Raw genomic sequence first — 23752 nt, 5'->3', positions numbered from 1 at the left:
TGTTTCTATCTGAAAGAAACACCAATCCGGGGACATCAGTTATCGCTAATTTCAACTGTTCCATAAACCATATCCAGCTTTGATCATTCTCACCATCTGCTACACCAAATGCAATTGGGTAGTGGTGATGATCGGGATCTTGAGCTGTCGCAACAAAGAGAACTCCACCATAAACATTCTTGAGGTGTGTTGCATCCACAATGAGGACTTTCCTCATTGCACGGAACCCTTCTACGCTAGCTCCAAGTGCAAAAAACAGATACTTAAATCTTTGGTGCTCATCCACTTCTACAAGTGTTCTTGTGGCAATATTGGTTTGTTCCAGCATGTGCATATAACAGTGTAGTAAAGTAAAACTCTCTTCTGGACTCCCTCGCACTTCATTAGCAGCTTCTCTTTTTCCTCTCCATGCGGCGGTGTATGATACTTTCACACCAACTTTGCGATGAACCAAATCGATCAGAACTTTGGGAACTGGTGTGTCAAATGTACCAGGATAATCTTGAGCCAAAACAGATGCAACGATTTGTTTTGTGCCTTTCCTTCTATCACGCAGTGTTCTAGTAGTAACAATAGAACATGTATGCTGCTTGATATAACTTCTAACCGTCCAGAGATCTGAGTTTTCTAACTTTGCAACTCGCACAAACCACTTGCAACCTTCTTTGGCTCCTCGACATTTAATCACAAATCTCTTAGTATCCGACTTCTTTATATCAAACTCAAAACATTTCTGATGTGAAGCTTTCTGAATATGAACTTTTGCTGCCTCCTTGGTGGTAAATTCTTGACCTAGAACCATATCCACACCATCATCCCATGGCTCATAGTTAGCTGCTGGTCTTACTTCTGTATCTTCAAACTCATTGCCATCTTTTCCGTTGCCATTCTCATGCATCTCAATGTCTTGGTGATAAGTGAGCACACCACCAAAAACGTCATTATCATTTGCATCATTCTCAGTACCATCTTCATCACCAACCTCTCTTGTAACGACAAAACATGTATGCTGCTTGAAATAACTTCTAACCGACCAAATATCTGAATTCTTCACCATTGCAACTCGCACAAACCACTTGCACCCATCTTTGGCTCCTCGGCATTTAACCACAAATCTCTTAGTATCCGACTTAATTATATCAAACTCAAAACAATTTTGATATGACGCGGTTTGAATAAGAACTTTTGCTGCCTCCTTGGTTAAAAATTCTTGACCTATAACCAAATCCATACCATCATCCCGTGTCTGATTGACACCATCATGCATCTCAATGTCTTCGTCAAAAGTGAGCACACCACCATTACCATCTTCATCGCCAGCCTCTATAGTCTCTCTATCAGATATACCAACATAGGCATCAGTTTCATCATTCTCAGTACCATCCTCATCACCAGCCTCTATAGCCTCTCTATCAGATAGACCGACATAGCCATCAATTTCATCATCCTCTTCTGAAAATTTCACTTCTTCATTGATGAACTCCACATGTAGAACACTTCTACACTTCTCATGGTTTACTTGCAGTAGATAACCAAAGATTTCGTCATCATTCCGGATGTATGATGGCTTGTACGAATACAATACCATTGGAAAGTAACTAATCTTCACTTTCACCTTAGATTCATCTACCTTTATCTTTCTGCAAATACACTCAACCAAACCAGAGTAAGTGATCTCCTCCATTGACTTCCTAAACAAAATCGTGTGAATTTCATCTTCTCCTTCACCATCTCCTGAGATCCATTTTATTTCAGCCCCATCTTTCATATAATATCCCCCATAATCAAAACAAATGAATGTGCACTGCGGATTTTGCATTTTCCTGAGATAAAATAGAATACCATTAGTATTATCATTATTAGAGTAATTCCAGTAACTCTTGTAATTCAAGTAAATTCTAGTAAAACTATTTTGCCTTAGTAATGTGTAGTTCTCCTAGTAATACCCAGAACTTGTTCTTCCACAAACTAATCCGTTTTTAGGACGTTGTTGTTAGGTTTTTACATTACCCATGATGTGTAATTTATCTTAATTGAAATTACACACAAAAAATCATCAAAACATAGATAACATATACCCAAAAATCTATAAAAACAGTTTTCAAAATCTTTTTCAATCTCTCATTATTTTCATTGGATCTGCTGTTTTTACACTATCCGAGCTATACATATGTTTTTAATAACATTTCAGCAAAAAAAATCATCAAAAACGGACGTAAATTATACTTATAATCTCTTACCACAGTTTTTAAATTCGTTTTTAAACTTTCTAATTATCATCAGAATGAATATCTCCATGATATACAGGACATTTTAAGGGTGATTTTACAAAAAAAAAATCACCTAAAACGAACAATAATTACTTTCTTTAGGAGCTTCCAAAATCACCAATGGAAGATGAAGAGGAGGAGATAGTACGAGGAAGAAGAAGAACATGTGGACCAAAGAATTTTGATTGGTTAAGGTTAGGATGTGGACCATGTAGGTAGTTGAATTGTGGTTGGTTTTTAACTGAGGAATAAATGGACAAAGGCTAGTTTAGGGAATGCAACGATAAATGGGTGGGATGAATAGGGTTGGGGTAATAAGCTTGAGTTTATGAGGGTACGGGGTATATGGAGTTAATCAACCATTGACACGCGGTGTGTCCTCTGAATATCCACTGTTATGTATATATTTATTAGAGTCATCTACCTACTATCTTTTGGGCCACTTGCAATGAGTATTTATCATATTATATTATGTGATTTGAGCCTTTGAGGATCTTCATCATAAATGAAAAAAAAGTAGTTATACGTGGGGACATATGAACAAGTGAATTGTTTTTCATATGATGTATTAGTATTTTAGTATTATCAAATATGCTAAGGTCTACGTGATAGGATTGACGACGAATAGTCAACATAGAAGAACCCAACTCGTTTTGTTTTGCTTGGTAATTAGACCCGTTTTCTTGTTACACAAAAGGGTATCTTGTGAACTAGCTTTTTTTTTCTTTTCCGTCTGGTATTTTATTACAAGACCAAAAAAGTTACAACAGCCCAAAACAAGTTTTTGGGAAAACGAAAGGCCCATAGACAAGGCAACATAACACCCCTAGGCCTATACATGGCCCACCAACTAAACCATCCAAAAAAGAAAGTAGTTCCAGCACTGTCATCTTCTTGTCCACGTGTATTGAGAAGAAAAAATGGAAACGACACGCGTCAAGAACATCAAACACCTCCTCCAAACCACCGCCGTGAGATTCAAGCCGGAGCTTTCCATTCACCGGAGACGATCCACGCGTCAAAACTCGAAGTGCCGAGGACACGTGTTGCTTTACGGAGAACCCACCACCAATTTCCACCGACGGGGAAGTCTTTCAACTGATTCCGGTAAACCACCGGAAGTCTATCAAACGGATGAAGAAAGCCTCACTCAGAGCGATCTTCCCATATATCCTAGCCGCACACCAGATCGACGCTTCAAAGAAAATTCAGTCATCTACAATCCACCCAACATCAAATAGAGATGTGAGAAGAGAGACGGTTGATCGAGTAACAAACGGAAACGTCAATCAACGATAACCGGGAATCCCGGTGAGAAGCCGCTGTCGCCATCGAGAAGAGCGCGACGCGGAAACAAAGCCGGATAGCTCCGTCAAGGTGAACGCGAGCCGCCAGAAACAGATGCCGGATATACTCCTCAAACCGACTGAGATATACCGGAGTCACCAGTCACCGAAAAAGAACGGCGACAGACAAAAGCTTCATCTCATCTTCTTCTTCGTGAAGGATTTTGAGGAGAGAACGAAGAAGAGAGAGAGTCTTTTTAGTCATGTAATAGTATACAAGTTTAGAACTTTATATATAATTATACTACAAACATATATATTGGGTAAAAGTAAATAAATAGCTTTAAAATTATTGATGAAAGGTATGATTATTAAGAATAAGCGAGAATGTCACAGATTAGTGCTATATACTAATGAGAAATTCTTAGGTTGACATTCACCAACCAATAATGTTGGAATATTTGATATTTGATATCTTTTAAAAAAGGAAACAAAACTGAATTTCCAAATAAAATTATATTTTTAAAATAAAACAATAAAAATACATAAAATAGTTACAAAAAATAAATAAATAAATATTGTTAAACCGTTAGCAAAATACTAAATTCTATACCCTAAATCCTAAACTCCAAATCCTAAATTATAAACCTTAAATCTTGGATAAACCGTAAACTATTAGAAAATTTTAAACCCTAAATCATACAATAAAAACTAAATCTTAATAAAACTAAACCCTAAACTCTAATCACTAAACTCTAAACCCTTGGATGAACCCTGAACCTTTGGATAAATCATAAACTCTAAATAAAAAATATTTAAAATTAAACCCTAGAGTTTATGATATATCCAAGGATTCAGAGTTTATCCAAGGATTTAGGGTTTAGTGATTAGGATTTAGGGTTTAGTGTTATTAAAATTTAGTTTTTAATGTATGATTTCGAGTTTAAGATTTTCCAACGGTTTAGAGTTTATCCAAAGTTTAAAGTTTAACGTTTAGGGTTTAGAGTTTAGGATTTAGGGTTTAGTATTTTGCTGAAAACTTAACAATATTAATTAATTTATTTTTATAACTATTTTTATGTATTTTTATTATTTTATTTTAAAAATATAATCTAATTTGGATATTTAATTTTATTTCTTTTTTCAAAAGATATCAAATATCAAATACTCAAACACTATTAGATGGTGAATCTAGAGGTTCACCTACGGGGTGAACCCAAGAATTTCTCTATACTAATAGCGTATTAAAAAAAGTTATGATCATTAAGTAATATAGCACATAGTCGATTATATCCACGTGAAAATTCCATGAAACTCGGACACGCGTAAAGATGTATGACCTCGTTCTCACTTACGTGCTCTTATTAATGGTAAGGTAACACGTGGGTTAAAACCTTCCTAATAATCGGTTTCTGAAAAATCCATCCTATATTAAGGATCGGTAACATACATTTTATTTAGTTTTGATTTAATTAAATGCTTCATTAATTTTAAAAACCCTAACCGGGCCTCGTGGTCTGGTGGTATAAGAACCTCGGCTGAGGTGTCCGCCATCACGAGTTCGAGCCCTGGCCACAGCGGATTTAACATCCCTTCCGTTGGGGCGCTGGACCCCCTACGGGGGGATAGTTGGAAATGTGGCTGCCCAGATACCAGAGTTATCAAAATTTTTTTTTTAAAAAACCCTCTTAAAAAATCTGAATAATCATGTTCTAATATAATGAAGACTATTGAGTATAGGAGATAGCGTGGGAACAATGGGAAGTGATAACCACTTCAAGGTGGCCCAGTGGTAAGCCTCAAAGAGATAGCGCTGCATGGGTTCGAATTGCGGTGGCCACCCGGACTAGCATTAAATCGCAAGATTACGTGGATTATCGTGGGTTTCGTGAGATTAGTCCGTTGACTTTGTTGATTGCTACAATAACCACCTCTGCAGTTAACACATAGAAATGGCTATATTGCGTTCTCTAGCATTCTCATCTCTTTTGCAACCAATAAGATATAACTCAAAAGCAGTTCTCTCGGTTTACTTTCAAAGCTCTCATCTTTTATATACTTTCAAAGATTGCAAGAATGAATATTTAGTATTAATTTGATGGAGTTCTAGCTTTCTCTTCGTCAATAAATGCTTATATTATGACAATTTGAGTGACTTGATCACATAAATGTACATTTCTCAAATCTCTTATATATTAAAAGAGAAGCATTGTAATAAATGCATTCACACTATAATGGACACGTGGCATCTTCAGAGCGATTTGAAAATGAGCACGCTGATATGTCACGTGTACAGAGTTTTTCAGCAATAACTCTACATAAATGTGTTCACACTATATACTTTACGTTTTGTTTTTAATATAAAATTCACATGTAAGGTTCCAATAAAATTCACACTATCCAAATTTTTTTCCGAATCAAAACGGATAATAGATCGAAGTCTAATTATACATATATTATTTTTATTGTTTACGGATAGGCTGGGCAAAATAATCGTAAATTTTTTATTCAATTTGTTATTCGTTTTGATTCGAACAAAAAAAATCCGGATACTCGTAACCCTACGAAGCAAATCAAGTACTAAAATGCAATATATGTAAAAAACGAAGCAAACCACAAATAATAATAATTTTAGGAACGGATATCCGATTCGATCTGTTATATGCATATATATATGTATATTTAAATAATTATATATATAAGTTTACAATATTTTTATGTATTAAATTTATTATTTCAGGTATTAAAATTTAAAAAGTTAAATAATAATATATTTTGTAATAAAAATTATTGTTTTATATTATTTTTTAGATTTTTTCATTTATTTTTAAAATTTTTATTTTATTTGCGGATCAAATCAGATATCCGTGAAAATTCTAAAAGTTTCCGGATTTACGAGATACCGAATACCCGGGTGGCTACGGATCGAATCGACACTAATACCTCCAAATATCCGGATATTCTATCTGTGTCCACCCCTATTTACGGATACAATTTGACTTTTTTTATATAAAAAAATTTGCTAATGTCTAGGCTAATCTTATTTTTAATTAATTTTATCTTAAGAATTTTATCTTTTATGTGTTGTTTTGAATAAAAATGTCTTTTAATATTTATTAACAGTATATTTACATATTATCAACCACTTTTATATACTTTACATACACATAAATTTGGGTATTGACGTGAACACTTATATAACTAAATATTCATCACAACTAAAGTATCTAATTCTCTTGGAAGTTCAAATATTTTCTTAATGCTTCTTTCAATATCGAGTAAATTTTAGTGAAATAATTTGTCTTAGTAATTTTATTTTCTTTTTCTTTAGCTATTATATGTATAGAAACTATAATATGAAACCATTGGTTCGACATAAGAACTATCTAAAATTCATATAACATGAAATCAAACAAATAATAATATTTTTTTGGTTATCACCGGGAAAACCAAAAACATCAACAATTTGAATCGAACAAACCAAAATAAATATTGATTTAGAATTATAGCTATGTTTTAGGAGACTAAAAACCAAAAAAAAAAGTAACCTAAAACCGAACTGATATCTATTCGGATTAAACAGATTTAATGTCTCTTTATTAAAAATAACAAAATTAATAATCACATCTCGCGCTTTGCGTGGATTATTACCTAGTAATACTATAAGCCAACAGCTACATGGTTCATATAAGATCTCAAAGAGCAATTTCATATAAGTTTCATACCCTTTATCAATATTCACAACTAAGTATTAACTACACTTAATTATACTACCGTTTGTAGAAATGAGAAATACTTGGGTTCACCCCCTAGGTTGAACCTCTAGGTTCACCAACCAATAGGATTTAGTTATTTTAGATTTGATATCTTTTAAAAAAGGAAACAAAATAATAAGAATTTTGTGAAATAAGATTATGTTTATAAAATAAATAAAAATAATAGTAATTACCAATTTTTTTTTTTTTAATATTGATAAAACCGTCAGCAAATACTAAACCCTAAACTCTAAATTCTAAATACTAAACCTTAAACTTTTAGATAAATCATGAATCCTTCATAAACCGTTTGCTTGTGGCGTGTGACAAGTAGAAAACATCGGTTGGTTGGAGATTTATTGGAATTTGGGATCGGGTTTTAAAGGTAAGGTTTGATGAAACGGTTTTTATAAGTTTGTAGATATTTTTTGTGTGTTTTTTTCTTAACAAAGATTGTTTGAGTTTTTTTTTTTATCAAAAGCTTTGGTTTGATTGTATTGTTATGAAATTTTTTTTTTGGATCTTAATTATGGTTTTATTATGTGGGGTCGGAGTGTTATATGATTGTAATCTGGGAAATGAATCATTACAAGTTTTAATATGTAGCTCCCATTAGGCGAATTCGTGGGAGTAAGGGACTCGAACTATTGGTTCAGTCTGGGCGTAGGCTCGAAGATATGAATCCATTGGAGCGTAGACGAGTCCTTAGGCAACAGTAGCTTCAAAGAATTGTGATGGAAAGGACTATTGAGAAACAATTCAGTATTAGGATAAACTTCAAGGATGTTCTCGATGATCGATGGTCTGGTAAGTTTGAAATCGCATTTGCATCTCTCCGATTCTATTTCTGGAAATTTAGGCTTACCTTTTTCGTTGATAACAATTGATGCAACCGGTTTATTAAAAGGAAAAGCTTGTAACTGTATCTGATTCTTGAATATTTGGGGCAGAATATATATATATATATATAAAAAATAGATTTACTTAAAAGTAAAATGAAAAATTGATGAAAGCGGATTTAAAGGTATGCCCGTGCTGTATTTCTATCCAATTGGGCCTAAAATTATACGAAGGCGAGGCACATCGTAGGCCACTTGACAGCCCAGACGGGTGCCATAATAAGCAAATTATAGTGATTTATATATATATATATATATAGATATAATAATAGACGACCAAGGTGAAAACAGATTTCGAGGAAAACCCTAATATTTCAAAAGAGGATGAGCGATCTTGGGGAGAAATTGGTTGGAGAGAAGATACTGACGAAGGTTCCGGCGGTTCGATCTACTTGCAAAACATGGGAGGCTATAACCAAAAGCTGGGTTATGGGTAAAGCAGCAGCAGCGCCGCATGAGTTTCTGGGGTTCATGATGATGAATGCGAAGGTCTACTCTCTGAGGTACAATATCGGCGAAGATTTGGTTGATGTAAAGGAGGTAGATTTGCTTAATCAGTTGGAGATATCCGAGGTATATCACTGCGATGGGTTGGTGTTATGCGTGGCTATGGACCACTCGAAGCTGGTGGTGTGGAACCCTTACCTGTATCAAACAAGGTGGATCGGGCCGAGGTTAGGAGAAAACTTCAACATAAGAGACATTTACTCCATCGGATACTCAGACAAGAAGCGTGACCACAAAATCCTGAGGTTTGTGGATGATTACAGTGCCCCCGGACCAACACACGTTTTCAGGAGCGAAATCTATGAAATTAGCTCTGATTCATGGAGAGTCCTCGAGGCCAAGCCCAAGCCCAAGTGGGAGATACAGATAGATGAGCATCAGCGAGGCGTGTCTGTCAAGGGAAACACCTACTTTTTTGCTCATGAGAGATATAATAATTGCGCAGATGTTAAAGATTTCTTGCTCTGTTTTGATTTTACCAAAGAGAGGTTTGGACCACGCCTCCCTCTTCCTTTTCACTCTTACAATGAAGACTGCGTGACCCTCTCAAACGTTAGAGATGAGCAGCTTGCGGTCCTGTTTGGTGATTTTGCATCAAGCTTTTTTGAGATTTGGATTACCCTCACGGTTGAGCCCGACTACTTGTCCTGGAACAAGTTTTTGCGAGTGGAAACGACTGCTTTAACGTTGTTTAGGCTTGATGCTTTTTTGGGTGGGAGCTTCTTTGTTGATGAGGAAAACAAAGTTGCTGTGGTGTTTGAACTAGACGAGTGTCTATCCACCTTTACTCCTCATCAAAACAAGGCTTTTGTGTTTGGACAAGCCGGCTACATCCACTCTGTTACTCTCGGACAAGTTACCAAAATCCAACTCCTTTGCCCCTATTCCGGAGAGCACATTCAAGCTTTTCTTCCCCCACTTGTTTGCTCTTCCTCTTACCGTCCAAGCTTAGTCCAAGTCAAGCAACCCCTCTGCACAAAAGGAAACGCGACCTGCTCAATGGGCAATGGCTAAGTGTAGGTTTATTATTACGATTTCTGTTTGGAATTCAGTTTTAGAATTGCTCATTATGTACACACCTCTTCTCACATAAACAGAATGTTTTGATTTTGCCGGTTAAATTGAGGATGTTAATCAGCCAGGTCCAAGTTTGAGATTTGGAAGGAGCTGGAAACTCTTTGCTTTTGTTTTATGTTGGTTGTTATCGCAGTATTCCCGTCGATAACATTAACCTTTGTCGAGTCCTTTTTATTACAAAATTGATTTTACTACTTCCACTCCTAGTCTTCCAAATACTCAGAAAATCCTTTTTTTTTTTATTTTTGTGAAACGTACAACAACAACAACGCTACGTCTTTTCTCTTATAGCTGTTGTTCTGTTTGCCACAAGGAGATGCAAAAATTAGGAAAACATATGTAAAAATTAATAAGAAAGAACGAAATAATAAAAATTGATAAGAATGGATCGAAGAAGATTATGCATATGTAACTGAAGAAGTTAATGTGATAATTATATATATATATATATATAATACAACTTACCGCAGTAAATCAAGACCATTGTTAGCTTGCTTTTTTTTGAGATGTCAAAATACTAATCTGCTTGAAATGTCAAAACCTTTTTCCTCATCACTTAGTTCTGAAAAATTACAGATATGAATCTGTATGATCTTTTAGTTTTCTATGGGAGAAACAAACAAAAGTAAATCTCCTTCCTTACCTTCTATTATCTACATGGACAGAGACGGGTTGATGTTGTAGGGTACATCGCCATGATCTGCTCTCTGTGTGTTTGTATCTCTCCGCTTTTCACCATGGTACGTCTCTTCTATTTGTGATTGAACACAAAAAAATAAAAGTATATAAGTTTTTCTTTATTTTTTAGAAAATACTTCATTTTTAATTATTTTTCAAAATAATATTAACCGTAGCTAAATGAAACATATAAAACTGTGAACTCTTTATATTTTTATATTGTTTAAGATAAATTAAAAATAACATAATTCAAAATATTAGCGTTACACAACACCGATCAATATGTATTTGATAGTCAGCTAAATATCAAATATATTGCTAGATAAAACATCAAATTTGATAATTGTAGCATCGATGGTGTGACTTTCACATCTTTTTCTATTGAAAACTTCTTGATATATAATATTTTGTTGAACACTATTGTCCTTATGTTTTAAATATCTGAAACTCTGTAGTTGTAGTAATTTTTGATAGTGCGGCGTATAATTGTAAGACTGGACTTGACAAATATTGACTAATTTTTTTTTAAGTTTTGACTTTCACTTTTGTTGATAGTCATTGTATAGCAAATTCCTATAAAGAATTAATATATTTTCAGTTTGAAATGTCATATTTGCATCTGTTGGTATGAGACTTATTCTAGGAATAAATTCATTTTCCCACATAACTTTCGATTATTATTTTTGCTACAATAATCATGTTGTCTACGTCTTCTCTTTGATTTAAATTTCTTAGTAGCACGACCCATAACAGCACAACCAAATTTTTTAGTTGCATGGAGAAATCTATTTTTCACATAACTTTCGGTTAGGATTTTTGCTTCAGTAATTAGTAATCTTGTTTGATTGCAAAGTCATTTTTTAATTTAAATTCCTTAGTACTACAATAAATAACCAATTTTATATGTCGATAAGAATAAACACACATAAACATAATCATACATAAGCATAATAATCACATTTAATTTCTCGCATTAACTTACGTACAACAACATAACATATATTTGTACAAACGCCTAAGTGTAACTGTGGTAATAACGGTAGCATAACCCATTAGTGGATCACTCAGGACAGATTTGACCCGTTTCTCAACTTTAATAAGAGCAACTCCAATGGTGTTACCTACCATTGGATTCTTTAACAATATAATATATATATATATATATTGAATAGTTAAGGATTATAATCACAAGTGATGTTTCAATAGTGTTATCCGTTATAGAATCTTTAAAAATAAAAAAATAATAAATTTGAAAAACATTTAAAATTTAAAATTTTATTTATTGAATTACAAAATGTAAACATACAACAATTACACATTTACATCATTTTCATATTTGTTTCAAATATTTTGAATCAAATCATATTTCAATTGTTCATGTATATGCGGATCACGAACTTGACTCCGTATTTCAAGCATAGTACAGAGATTTGAAGGCGTGGAAGTATATGACATATCCACCTCTGAACTTCTACTCGAGTCTCCTTCTTCAAACTCTGATGTATAGCAAAGTCCATTGCGTTCATTTTCTACTATCATATTGTGCAGTATGAGACATGTTCGCATTACCATCCCTATTTGCCTCTTGTCCCATAAAATAGCCGGATTTTTAACTATTGCAAATCGGGCTTGCAATACTCCAAAAGCACGCTCCACGTCTTTTCGGGTTGATTCTTGAACTTTAGCAAATAATTGTGCTTCAGGAGTTTGAGGATATGAGATAGATTGGATAAATGTTGACCATTTTGGGTAAATGCCGTCTGTGAGGTAGTACGACAAATGATACTGGTGTCCGTTGACGACGTAATGTACCCTCGGAGCTCGACCTTGTAAGACATCATCAAAAATAGGAGACCGATCGAGTACGTTAATATCGTTTAAGGTACCTGGAGGACCAAAAAAAGCGAGCCATATCCAAAGATCTTGTGAAGCTACAACCTCCAAGACAATAGTTGGCTTTCCTGATCCACGTGTGTATTGTCCTTCCCAAGCCGTTGGGCAAGTTTTCCACTCCCAATGCATACAGTCGATGCTTCCTATCATCCCAGGAAAGCCGTGTATCTCTCCCATATCGAGTAGTCGTTGAAGATCCTCTGGAGTGGGTCTTCGTAGATACTCTTCTCCAAATAAATATATTACGCCATTAGTGAAATTGGTTAAACACGAAAGTGCTGTGCTTTCACCAATTCGGAGATATTCGTCTACGGCATCAGCTGCACAACCATAAGCAAGCATACGAAGAGCTTCTGTACACTTTTGTAGTGGAGATAGACCTAACCTTCCGACAGCATCTCTTCTTTGTTGAAAGAACAGAACATTTTTCGAGAGGCGATCGACAATACGCATGAATAGTTCCTTGTTCATGCGGAAACGCCGCCTAAATAAATGAGGCGGAAATGTCGGATTTTCACTGAAGTAGTCATTCCATAGACGGGTATGGCCCTCTTCGACTCTACAATCCTCTTCCAGAACGCACCAGCTTTCTGTTCATTACTGACTATTGGGTCTTTGCTAGTATTGAGCCAAGCACCGATGAGGATTATATCCACCTTTGCTGACCATTTTCTCCTCTCTTTTACAGTACACTCATCGGAACATTGAGTGCTAAAGTTAGGAAAGGGAGGTTGCGGTGAGTCAAGGTCAACTACCCCTTGACTAGCTAAAAGGTTTACAAAACTTGGGGAGTTTGCCATTTAGAAAGAAGACTCTGGTTTACTCAACTACCTAAACTAAGGGAGGCAACTAAATAAGGGATTATTAAAGCAAATCTATTGAATCCTAGTAGGAAACTGTCTTATCATAACAACTACCAAAAAATTTATAGAACCTAAACCCCGAAATAAGCAGTTAGGCACAATTTAATCGTTAACTAGTTCAAAGGACAAGTGGGTTACTTCGCATTTATAATCTATCATTTCAGTTTCGAATTCGCACCCGAAAGTTAACTAGTTCAAATTACAGAAGTTATTGTTCTCAACTACAAACTTAAGTTTGAACTAGAAAGTTTTAAAGTTCAAACAAGGAAGAGATTCACTGTTATTTTCTGAAACTACATACTTAAGTTTAGACACTAACCTCCGAATGACCTCCCTCAACTGCAGTCACACGCATATGCAGCATCCTCACCTGGTCCTGAACATATATCACACAAACAAATCATTATATTAGACAGGTTGTACAAACTACTATAATTTTCATGTTACAATATAGATTTGAACTCACCTTAAGCGCCTGACACTCTCTTAGAAGCTTCTCCTGCTCGTAGACTTTTCTTTTGAGTCTCTCAACCTCTTGTTGCATACCCATAACCCATGGTTGCCTGAAATGCAACCTGTCATTATGCAAAAACATAATAACCATTGTCAAACTGCAAATTAATTTCGAAGAAAATAAAGCTTAATAGCAAATTCCACGCATATACCTCGTAGTCTTTGCAGATGAAGTATATTTTTCCAGGGAGGTAGTCATATGTGTCCTCTTCATCAACGACTTCCTTCGTGATTGATCCACAGGGGCAGAGTTTAGGAATTCCCTGTTGCGCATCTGCAACGAAATAAAGCATGTTGTAGTAATCTTTGTGTGCTTTCATATCTCTTAATTCTTCCTCCATTTATACACCTGCAAGAACAAAAACGAATCAATTTAGAACCCAATCCCGAACCGTAAATCGATTTACAATTAAATCGAAAAACTTTATAATAACGACGACAACAACAACGAAGTGAATCGAGATGAAGAAAAACTAATCAATTTAGAACCCAATCCCAAAACCTCAATCGATTTAAGACTCAATCCCAAAAGCTCAATCGATTTAAGACTCAATCCCGAACCCTAAATCGATTTACAACTCAATCCCAAACCTTAATAACGACGAAAACAACAAATAAGCGAATCGAGATGAAGAAAATATCGATTCGAGACGAAAACCCTAATTTGATAAAAAGCCCCAACTCGATTTGAAACCGTAAATCCTTTAAAACCCCTCAATATAACCCTAAAAAGATATGAAATCAACATGCAACAACAAAAAATGCAAAAAGAAGAGGTGAAAGCTCCGATTTACCTTCAGCCTTCTCCGATCGCCGAATCGCCTTTTCTTTTGCGAGAGCTCGTTTTTTTTTCCGTGATGGAGAAAGAAAAGGCAAAATGATTCTTTGTTTTCTCTCACGTGAAAGACACGCCCCCTCCGCCCCTATCACCGGTTGCCACGCGTCTAAGGATTAAGTCCTTAAACGCCTTAGTTACGGACTCTTTCTTAGCTAAAGTAAACATTATATTAGTACAATACTCAAATTTACCTAGGTTGGACCGCTAAGTTTCTCTCACGTTCCCGCGTTGGACGTGCTCTAATATGCGAGTCATATTTTATTTCCTCACGTCGGAAACGCGTAGTTAATCCACCACTCGTCTCTCTCTCTCTTTCATTACTGTCTTTTTAGTAGTATATTTTATTAACCTCGATACTCTCGTCTTACCGACCATAACAACTGAGGTTTGAAAGAACCAAACATGTCTACACTAAACCGGAATATACCAGGATCCGGGAATAAGACCGTGGAAATCACTACTGTTTTATCTAACAGAGTGAGTAACAGGTGAAAATGAATTGAAGGACGACAAACCGGAACATAATCCGTGTGTCATTTCGGTTAGGAGATGATAAACTGTTCGGTTTAGTCTCTTTTTTCCTTTCAAAATAGCCTATCAGGTAGCTCCGGAGAAGTGAACGCCGACACGGATTTGAACTGTAAAAATATTTAAGGTAACCACAAGAAAGTTAACTTTTTTTTACCGAACGTTTATCGAAACCAAACTGAAATTTAACTTCCAATTTTTTTTGGTTTTACCTTGTCTTGTTTGTACTTCATACGTATAGAGTTTAAGGGACATCCTTTGGTGTTAAGCTGCAGTTCTTGCAAGGCCTGAACAGATTCTTTAAGATCGGAGGCTTTGTACGTCGTGTAATGCTCAAGTGTTGGATTCTGGACAAACAATGCAAATCGTGTGAGATTCAAAACTTGTAAAAACAGAACCAACATAAAGAGCGATATGTGTCTTAACGGAAAACAAGAACAGACCCAAGGGTGACTTGATTGGTTCATAGTCCACTTGGCAAGAAAAACAGCTGAGGCAGCTATAACCGAAGGAAGAAACTTTAAGCACTCATACTCTATTAACGTCAATTCCGTTAGATAATTCGCCAGAAACTCCATTTCCACACTTGGCATCTGCATTACATTCCACAAAACAAAAAAAAAAGTTTCAATCTTTCTGCTATATATGTTTGATGAGCACATGTAGATACATAAAGGTATCAAATTACCACGTGAGAAGCTTGAGCTGCTCGGAGAAACCTCCTGCAAAACTAAACTGCTTCAGTATTTTTTTATGTGAAGCAATTTTACACTGTCTAGTGAGATTATACCTGAGGAATGTTTTTGAAGTGGGAGTGTAAATCTGAAAACTAAAATGCTTGACTACTTGGCTCTCCATTTCCAGGACCTGATCTCTTGTGTAAGTGTTGTCCGTGATGAAGCAAAACTCTTCAATGCGTGGTGCATAGATTTCCTCATACTTCCTTTAAACAAGTTTCAACAACTTCTTTTAGTTGGCTCTGCCTTTCGGAACAAGCATTACTGTTTGATTTCACTGGGTGGTGAGGGAGGAACTTACGAAGCTATGAGCATACAAGTGACGCCGAGCAATTGAAGTCTTTGTCTTTCAATGTAGTTCCCATGTAGAAACCAATCTATGAGAGATACTGTGAGGTAGAGAGTGTCAGGTACAAGTGTGTATTCCTCTGAGACCTCTACAAGCCAATCAACAAGGATTCCCCTCATTGCACGAGTCACATCTCTTTGTGTTCTCTCCATAAAATCAGGAGATGGTCGCCGTTTAAGCTGATAAGTAGACCAGTCTTTTAGATAACCAGATGCATCGTCCTAAGACATCAAAATCAAAAGGGGATTATTACCTCAGCAACACGCATGTTGTAGTGTATTTCAGGTGCATATAGGCTACAGAGCAGAGGATACTTTTCATCTGAATCAATGTCAATGAATTTTGGGCTACTTGCCACAGTGGAACTTCCTCCAACACAGCTTCTTTCAACTGTTAACCATTTGCAATAAGACAAAAAAAAAAGCATCAGAAAAAATGTTATAAATCAATCAACGAAGTAGTATTAACCTGTAGAAGTTGATCTCCCAGGGGGTCTTGGAGGCAACTTGGAACTCGGATTTCCCATAAAGCTACAAGATGCTTCGTTTGTGTCTAAGCTCGTGCCTGTACACACAACTTGTACCTCTGCATCTGTAACTTCTGAAGTAGAAGAAGATGTTGCCACCTTGGGAGAACTTGCCCTTTCCTTCTTTATCTGTTTGATATTCTCCACCTTGAAAATGGGAAAAGAAACCACATTTGTCAGCACAATAAAACAAACTTTTTTGTCAATGTAAGAAGCAGCATTGTGTGTATATATATATATATATATTTATATATATATATATAACAACCTGGATTTTTGCTGCATTGAAGCAGCGTGAGTAAGAATCCTCGCAGGTAACGTTTGTGATATCATTAAGAACAGCTCGCCTCTTAGGTGCATTATTGGATTTCTTATCATCCAAGGCTGTTCTTTTACTGTTTGCTCTCAGAACCCTTCCCTGGTTGATCACTGTAGTAGTAGCAACCACTTCTGAAAGATTAGAAGAAGCACGCAGAGCAGAAGCAAGGGCACGAGTTATAGGGCGAGAATGGAGCGGTATGGTGTTTCCAGAGACAGCTTTCTCATTCCCCATGGTTAGAAACCCTGCTGAGACTGAGATGATCCAACAACAACGCTTTTGATTCGTCTTAGCAGAGAAGATCAGCTTTCAACTAGAGATCTGTGGAATTGAAGTAGATGATCAGTGATATGAAAAAGAGACAGATCTATATATCAAGGTAAAACAGAGAAGCAATGCATATAATATGTTGGGAGGAACTGTTTAGTCCAAAAAATATAAGTTGATCTAATCAGACACAGACACAGTGATCTTTCAGGAGACAAGCCAAGAATTGCATTAGAAACTAACTTTCCCAAGGAAAAATTGATTAGAAAACCAAAGTCTCAAACTTTTCTCATTTACTAAGAAAAATCCAAACGGTATTAGCAGGAAAACCCTCAGGGCCGCATCAAACCATGAATTAAAAAAAAAATCACAAACTCGCAGCAGATTTAGGGAAAGTAGTATTCCATAATCTAAGTTTTTTAAAAACAGAATAATGTGTATATTACCGATTAAAAATCAGAATTTTTAAAAGGAAGAGTAGAAGTACATTAAAGCTTCTATCTTTCTTCTTCTTCTTCTTCTAGGAAGCATCCACTTTTCCTGAGGAGACAGACCCCATGAGATAAATGTGGAGCTGTAAGATCTCACAAAAAAACCTTATTCCAAAGAAGAATGAATCAATTCACATTTTATTTTATCCAAGAAAACAAACAGACCCACTCGGAAAACCCAAAAGGATGCTTCAAAATATAGGAAAAAATAACAAACCGGAATATCGTCGTCTCTGCAAACCCATCAACAAAAGATGCAGATGCGCGTGCGAACAACAGAATATTGAAAAAAAAACAGAGAAGATAGAGACAGACTGCGATAGGAACTTACGACGCTCCAGAAACTTCTTCTTCCAAAGGAGATAAAAAGATATTTTCTTTTATTTTGGGGGAAAGAAAGGAGCTTTGGGGGAGAGCAGATGGAGAGAAAGTAAATGTATAGTGAATTTTGCTTTATGCAAAGGCAGGGGAAAGGGAAAGAAAGGCTTTGTCTGTCTGTGGAAGTGAGCGGGATTTATCAGCGAGTGTTTTTTAAAGATATTAATTAAATATATGTCACTCACCTTTTTAAGATTAGAAACTTTTTTTGTCATCTATTAGATTAATAAAAGGTTCAAACAGAGTTTTACACACAAAATTAGCAAAAGTATACAACCTTTCTGAAGTCATAAGCCGGCGTAGAAAGAAGATACTACCCAGAAACAAGGACTGAAGCAAACACTTACCCTCAAGAAACTAACTTAAACTAAAGAGAACAAGATAACTAAGCGCCAAAGGAGAATAACCATACAATCAAGGAAGGCGAAGCAACCAGCATTAGAAGAGCGTTAGAAGCAGGATTGATCGAGAAAGCGTAGCAGGCCTATATTATTCGGGTTGAAGGAGGAACCACGAACAAACACCCCACTTACCATTGCTTCACCTCAAAGAAGCCAAAGAAACATCAAATTACAACCCGAGCAGCCAATGAAGATACATGTTTGGCGATCGACTACTCCAAGACCTCACGCAATTGAGCATAAGCTCCACAGCCCCTTACCAAGTAATCCGGAAGAACCCATCGGTTGCAGACCAAGGGACAGCACAACTTCATAACACTTGCACTTCACCCACTGAAATCTAAATGAAAGACCGAGTGAAAACGGCGAGACGAAAGATAACCACCAGAAAGTCATCATACACTCCAAGGATGATAGCTTCTACCCGGAGACCACATAGAAAAACCTAACCGCAGATCCGAGAGAAGACACCATCCACACTTGCCGCAAGACCACACAAACTCCGAAGCGCTTAAGAAATCTGATTCTCTTATTAGAATTAAGACCATTAAGTCGTACAACAGAACAAAAGAGAACCTTTGATGCACTAACAAAAGGGCAGAGCTGGAGAAACTAGCACAATGCACCACCATTGACCACCTGAAAACGAGACACCAGGATGGAAGAATTACCACCCCACATCAGAGCCGGCTGAACCTGCCACCGCGCACCAGAAAACAATTTCGAAACTAGCAGACCCCCCCCCAAGCAATCCGGTAGAAACACAGACACACGCTCTCACAACAAAGCCTTTCAAAAGCAACAACAGCCTCAAACTAGTCTAAATAAAGATAACTTCACCATACTATAAACGTCAGAGCAAAGGTTGCAAACAGGAGAAAATCAAGACAAGACGAGGCCCATGAACTTCACCGGTGTCGGACCACTACCAACAGGCCAACGACCACCTCACCGAAGCCAATCGCTACCTCAGACCGCCGATTCTCCAATCCAGCGAGAGCGAACAAAGATCTGACCAAATAACCACACAAAACATCTCTTTGAAGCCAGATCCGCAACCCAAACCTTCAACGTCGCAAGTCCAAAGTGAAGATCCGCCGAGCTAAGAAGAACGAAGATCGGAACCGCTTCCGACGGTGGTAAGAGACGCCAACCGCCGGAGCAACAAAGATGAACTACGACGACGCCTTTTTTGCTTAGAGAGAGAAAGGGACTAACCGATGCCGAAAAATGGATTAGAAACTTTCTTATTATTTATAAAGAAAATGTTTATTTTATTGACTCTGAGGATTGCCAGGTTTGAAGGATTCGTTTTCTAAATTCGAACGTGACGTAATTTACAATTTACATAGGGCAAATCTCCAAAATAGCACCTTTCTAAGTTTATATCACAAAAATAGCACTCAAAAACTAAAATGACCAAAATAGCACCTTTCTAAGTTTATATCACAAAAATAGCACTCAAAAACTAAAATGACCAAAATAGCACCTTTCTAAGTTTATATCACAAAAATAGCACTCAAAAACTAAAATGACCAAAATAGCACCTTTCTAAGTTAAACCTTAAACCCTAAACTCTAAACCCTAAACCCTAAACCTTAAACCTTAAAATTTAAACCCTAAACCCTAAACCCTAAATCCTAAACCCCACCCTTTAACTCTAAACCCTAAGTTTGTGACTTTTGATAAAACATTAAGTGCTATTTTTGTGACTTTTGACCTTGAGTGCTAGTTTGGGAACAAAAACTTGATTTAGTGCTATTTTTGTCTTTTTCTCATTTACATATGTATATTTTGAACAAAATGGCGTGGGCTAGGCCCAAGAAGTTTCGGCCCAGATAAGGTGTCCGTACCTAAAAGTCAAACTCGAGATAGAGTTGAGCAGCCGCGACTCTGTTAGAGAGAGAGAGAGAGAGAGACGTTGAAAGTGATGAAGATTAGGAGCTTCTGGATCGTGGCCGGATCTCTGAATTGGCGGAAGAGATGGCGTAGCCGAAAAGGTTGGAGTTATCTATTTGATCTGGCTGCAAATTGGGATTGGGAGGTTGAAGTTTAAGATGTTCTTGGTCGTTGGCGGATCTCAGAGTTTGATGAAGAGGGCTTGGATTGTTTTTTCGCTTCTGTCTGCATAATTGGGAACTTGGGAACACTTCTTCCTCAAATTAACAAGGTAAATGATGTTACCAGCTCTGCTTCACTCACTATGTCATTAAAATGAAACATGCTGATGACACAAATCTTCGTACTATAGCTCAGCTATCTGCAAACCTTAAGCAAAAAAGGTGTTTTTTGTTTTTTTTTTTTTACCAACCGTAAATTTGTTTTCACTGTTACCTAATTTTTTTTTACTGCCGGGAGAACTATATAAGGATACGCTTCTGTCTCTCCTTCCTGCGAGTCCTACAAGCAGCAGCAGCGCAGTCAGGTATTGAGATTAGGTTTTTTTTTTCTTCAATTTCCGTTCTTCAATCTAGGTGTTGATCTGTTATTTGATTTTGATAAATCTATATCTGTTCTTATCTGCAATAAAGTTCTTCCTGAGATATTTACTCTACGCCGTGAATGGCAGATCTCGAGCTATATCCTCCGGAGGTGAGATATTTACTTCGTAATACTAATTTTGTTTGCTGTTTTCATAAAAGCCCTCTATTTACTTCGTAATATTAATTTTGATAAAAGCCCTCTTTGAACGACATCGACCTAGCTGTTCTGCCTCCCGATGTGGCCGCGATTCTGGAAGATTTTCTAGACAGAGCACTTGTCGCTACGGAATGAAATACCCTATTTAACAATGCTGCAGTTTTGGGTCCAGCCCGCAACCCTAACAATGTACCGCCTTTAACTGCAGGTTCGGTTTCTTAGTAAGATTTGTACTTGTACCTATAATAATAATCGTGTGGATTTCACACTAACCTACACTACTAGTGCACCCAGCTATTGTGGTCATGTTTGTTTATATCATAGCTTGTTCTCCTTAAGTCATTAGCTTCTTTTTGTATGTAAGTTTATGATCATGTCTTATGTATACTCAATAGCTTTTTCTCATTTGATGTTTGTATGCAGGAATGTGGAGAGTGGATAACATCCACATGGGGGACCGAAACCTCTGGTGGCCCGCGTTGACAAGCATAGGTCGCCGAGTTACGGATGGTGTACTGGTCTTCAACACAAGAAAAGCTGTTGGGAGACTTTTCATCAATGGTGACGGTCTTGTTGTCGGTGACGGTCTTGTTGTTGGTGACGGTCTTGTTGTCGGCCATCTCGCTCCGCCACCACCATTGTTGGTCTTGAAGAGATTGACGGTCAGGAGACCCGCTCTTTTGGCCCATCATTGGGGCGTTCCCAGAGTGGCATTCTCCCTATACTACTTTGAGGAGATGTTTGAAGGATGAGTGAGGTTTGAGTCTTGAAACTTTGAGTCTTGAAGAGTTTTTGATGTTTGAAACTTTGAGTCTTGAAGAGTCTTGAAGAGTTTTTGATGTTTGAAGTGATGATGAATGATGTTTGAAATGATAATGTTAAAACTTTGAGTCTTGAAGAGTTTTTGATTGGTAGGTTGATTCACCAATCTCTATAAATATCAAATCCGCTGAGAGCTATGAAACCTATGCAGATTGCAAATAAAAAAATGGATTCTATGTAAAAATAAAAGTGGATCAATCAGGACAGATTACAAATCTAAAAGAGATCATAAACAAGGTTAAAGATCACGATAGTATTCTAGAAGAAAGAAATGGTTTATCTGAGAAGATCAAGGGTCTAGAAGTTGAGATAGAGACTCTACGGAAACAGAGGAGTGAGCTTGACGAGGAGCTAAGAACTAAAACAGAAAATATTGTTCAAATGCGCGATAAGATTAACGAAACATCGGCTGAAACGGTGGCCTTAACAGAACAGATCAACAATCTGCAGCATGAACTTGATTCGCTGCAAGTGAAGAAGAGTGAAACCGAAGCAGAGTTGATAGAGAGAAGCAAGAGAAATCAGATTTGTCTAATCAGCTCACTGATGTCAAAAGAGCATTGGTAGAGCAAGAAACTGCTTACAGTACGCTGGGAGAGGAACACAAACAGATCAACCAACTGCTAAAAGAACGTGAGGAAACACTTAATAAGCTAGCAGAGGATCACAAAGAAGCCTAAAGATTGTTGGAGGAGACAGGTCATGAAGTAAGATCCAGAGATTCAGCAATCGCAGGTCATGAAGAAACGATGGAGAGTTTACGTAACGAGCTAGAAATGAAAGGAGACGAGATAGGAACTCTCATGGAGAAAATCAGTAACATCGAGGTTAAGCTTCGTTTATCGAACCAGAAACTGAGGGTAACTGAACAGGTGTTAACAGAGAAAGAGGAAGCTTTCAGGAGAGAAGAAGCTAGGCACTTAGAGGAACATGCATTGCTTGAGAAAAGCCTCACGGTGACTCATGAGACATATCGAGGTATGATAAAAGAGGTAGCTGAGAAAGTGAACACAACACTTGATGGGTTTCAATCAATGTCGGGAAATATCACGGAGAAGCAAGGGAAGTACGAGAAAACGGTAATGGAGGCATCAAAATTACTATGGACAGCCACGAATTGGGTGATAGAGAGGAATCACGAGAAGGAGAAGATGAAGAAAGAGATGGAGAGGAAAAAAGAAGAGATAAAGAAGCTTGAAGAAAAAGTGAGAGAAGATGAAAAGGAGAAGGAGACGATGAAGGAGACTTTGATGGGGCTTGGAGAAGAGAAAAGAGAAGCAATAAGGCAATTATGTGTGTGGATTGACCACCATAGTGGTTGGTCGCTGTGAATATCTTGAAGAGATTTTGTCTAAGACCGTTGTGGCTCGAGGGCAAAGACAGTCGCAGCGTGCCTAGGAGCACGTGCCATCATCGGAGACAGTATGGTACGTTGCATTGCAATCCCACCTCACATTCATGCAAACAATGTAAATGTGGTTATTAGATTTTGGTCAATCTTTAAGAAGTTGAACTTGCGGAAAACTTCTGGTCGAGAGGATATTTTTGGTGTGTTTGTGTTGGTGTAATTTTGTTGCGTTATTCGTTGCCCCTGTGTTTTTTTGTTGCTATTGTTTTTGTAAGTCAATTTGTTTTGTTTGTTTTTAATTGTGGGCAAAGTTTCTTTGGTGGTGGGATTTAATGGGGATAAAGGGCATCATAGCAATGAATTTGAT

At 36.9% G+C, this 23752-nt stretch overlaps 2 protein-coding genes, 1 long non-coding RNA gene and 1 pseudogene across 7 annotated transcripts; 3 read left to right on the top strand and 1 right to left on the bottom strand.

Annotated features, from left to right (window-relative positions):
* Positions 1 to 7909: 7909 nt before the first annotated feature.
* On the top strand, positions 7910 to 9988 carry LOC106301783 (F-box/kelch-repeat protein At1g24800-like). Its single transcript, XM_013738258.1, has 3 exons — positions 7910 to 8118; positions 8502 to 9733; positions 9833 to 9988. Exons 1-2 carry the CDS (start codon positions 8095 to 8097, stop codon positions 9729 to 9731), a joined length of 1254 nt encoding a protein of 417 aa, XP_013593712.1. The 5' UTR covers positions 7910 to 8094; the 3' UTR covers positions 9732 to 9733; positions 9833 to 9988.
* Positions 9989 to 14834: 4846 nt separating this feature from the next.
* Positions 14835 to 17980, bottom strand: LOC106302272 (cyclin-A2-4-like). Of its 4 annotated transcripts, none has more exons than XM_013738814.1 (10): positions 17752 to 17980; positions 16988 to 17359; positions 16662 to 16866; positions 16447 to 16583; positions 16146 to 16372; positions 15898 to 16050; positions 15796 to 15829; positions 15551 to 15700; positions 15320 to 15454; positions 14835 to 15217 (listed from the first exon to the last, which is right to left on the bottom strand). In XM_013738814.1, exons 2-10 carry the CDS (start codon positions 17270 to 17272, stop codon positions 15164 to 15166), a joined length of 1380 nt encoding a protein of 459 aa, XP_013594268.1. In that variant the 5' UTR covers positions 17273 to 17359; positions 17752 to 17980; the 3' UTR covers positions 14835 to 15163. The 4 variants fall into 4 exon arrangements, with proteins under 4 accessions (XP_013594268.1, XP_013594269.1, XP_013594270.1 ...); XM_013738815.1 differs by having other exon boundaries at positions 17793 to 17980; XM_013738816.1 differs by lacking the exon at positions 17752 to 17980 and adding an exon at positions 17549 to 17725.
* Positions 17981 to 20460: 2480 nt separating this feature from the next.
* LOC106302247 lies at positions 20461 to 22062 on the top strand. 2 transcript variants are annotated; one of them, XR_001262427.1, is made up of 5 exons: positions 20461 to 20745; positions 20827 to 21000; positions 21107 to 21167; positions 21255 to 21423; positions 21639 to 22062. It is a non-coding gene; the product is annotated as an uncharacterized LOC106302247 (long non-coding RNA). The 2 variants fall into 2 exon arrangements; XR_001262426.1 differs by having other exon boundaries at positions 20461 to 21000.
* Positions 22063 to 22418: 356 nt separating this feature from the next.
* On the top strand, positions 22419 to 23435 carry LOC106302315 (annotated as a pseudogene).
* Positions 23436 to 23752: the final 317 nt, after the last annotated feature.

Source organism: Brassica oleracea, chromosome C7, assembly GCF_000695525.1.
Source record: "Brassica oleracea var. oleracea cultivar TO1000 chromosome C7, BOL, whole genome shotgun sequence".
In the NCBI taxonomy this organism is placed as follows: Eukaryota; Viridiplantae; Streptophyta; class Magnoliopsida; order Brassicales; family Brassicaceae; genus Brassica; species Brassica oleracea.
Note: the sequence above shows the minus strand (reverse complement) of the source record. Positions and strands in the feature narration are given on the sequence as shown.

Excerpts from the sequence above, each read along its gene's own strand:
- LOC106302272 (XM_013738814.1), bottom strand. The coding sequence starts at position 17,272 with ATGGGGAATGAGAAAGCTGTCTCTGGAAACACCATACCGCTCCATTCT. Across the intron at positions 16,584-16,661 it reads TGGGAGATCAACTTCTACAG|TTGAAAGAAGCTGTGTTGGA; the intron begins GTTAATACTACT and ends AATGGTTAACAG. Across the intron at positions 16,373-16,446 it reads ACAACATGCGTGTTGCTGAG|CTTAAACGGCGACCATCTCC; the intron begins GTAATAATCCCC and ends TCTACTTATCAG.
- LOC106301783 (XM_013738258.1), top strand. The coding sequence starts at position 8,095 with ATGTTCTCGATGATCGATGGTCTG. Across the intron at positions 8,119-8,501 it reads TCTCGATGATCGATGGTCTG|ATTTCGAGGAAAACCCTAAT; the intron begins GTAAGTTTGAAA and ends AGGTGAAAACAG.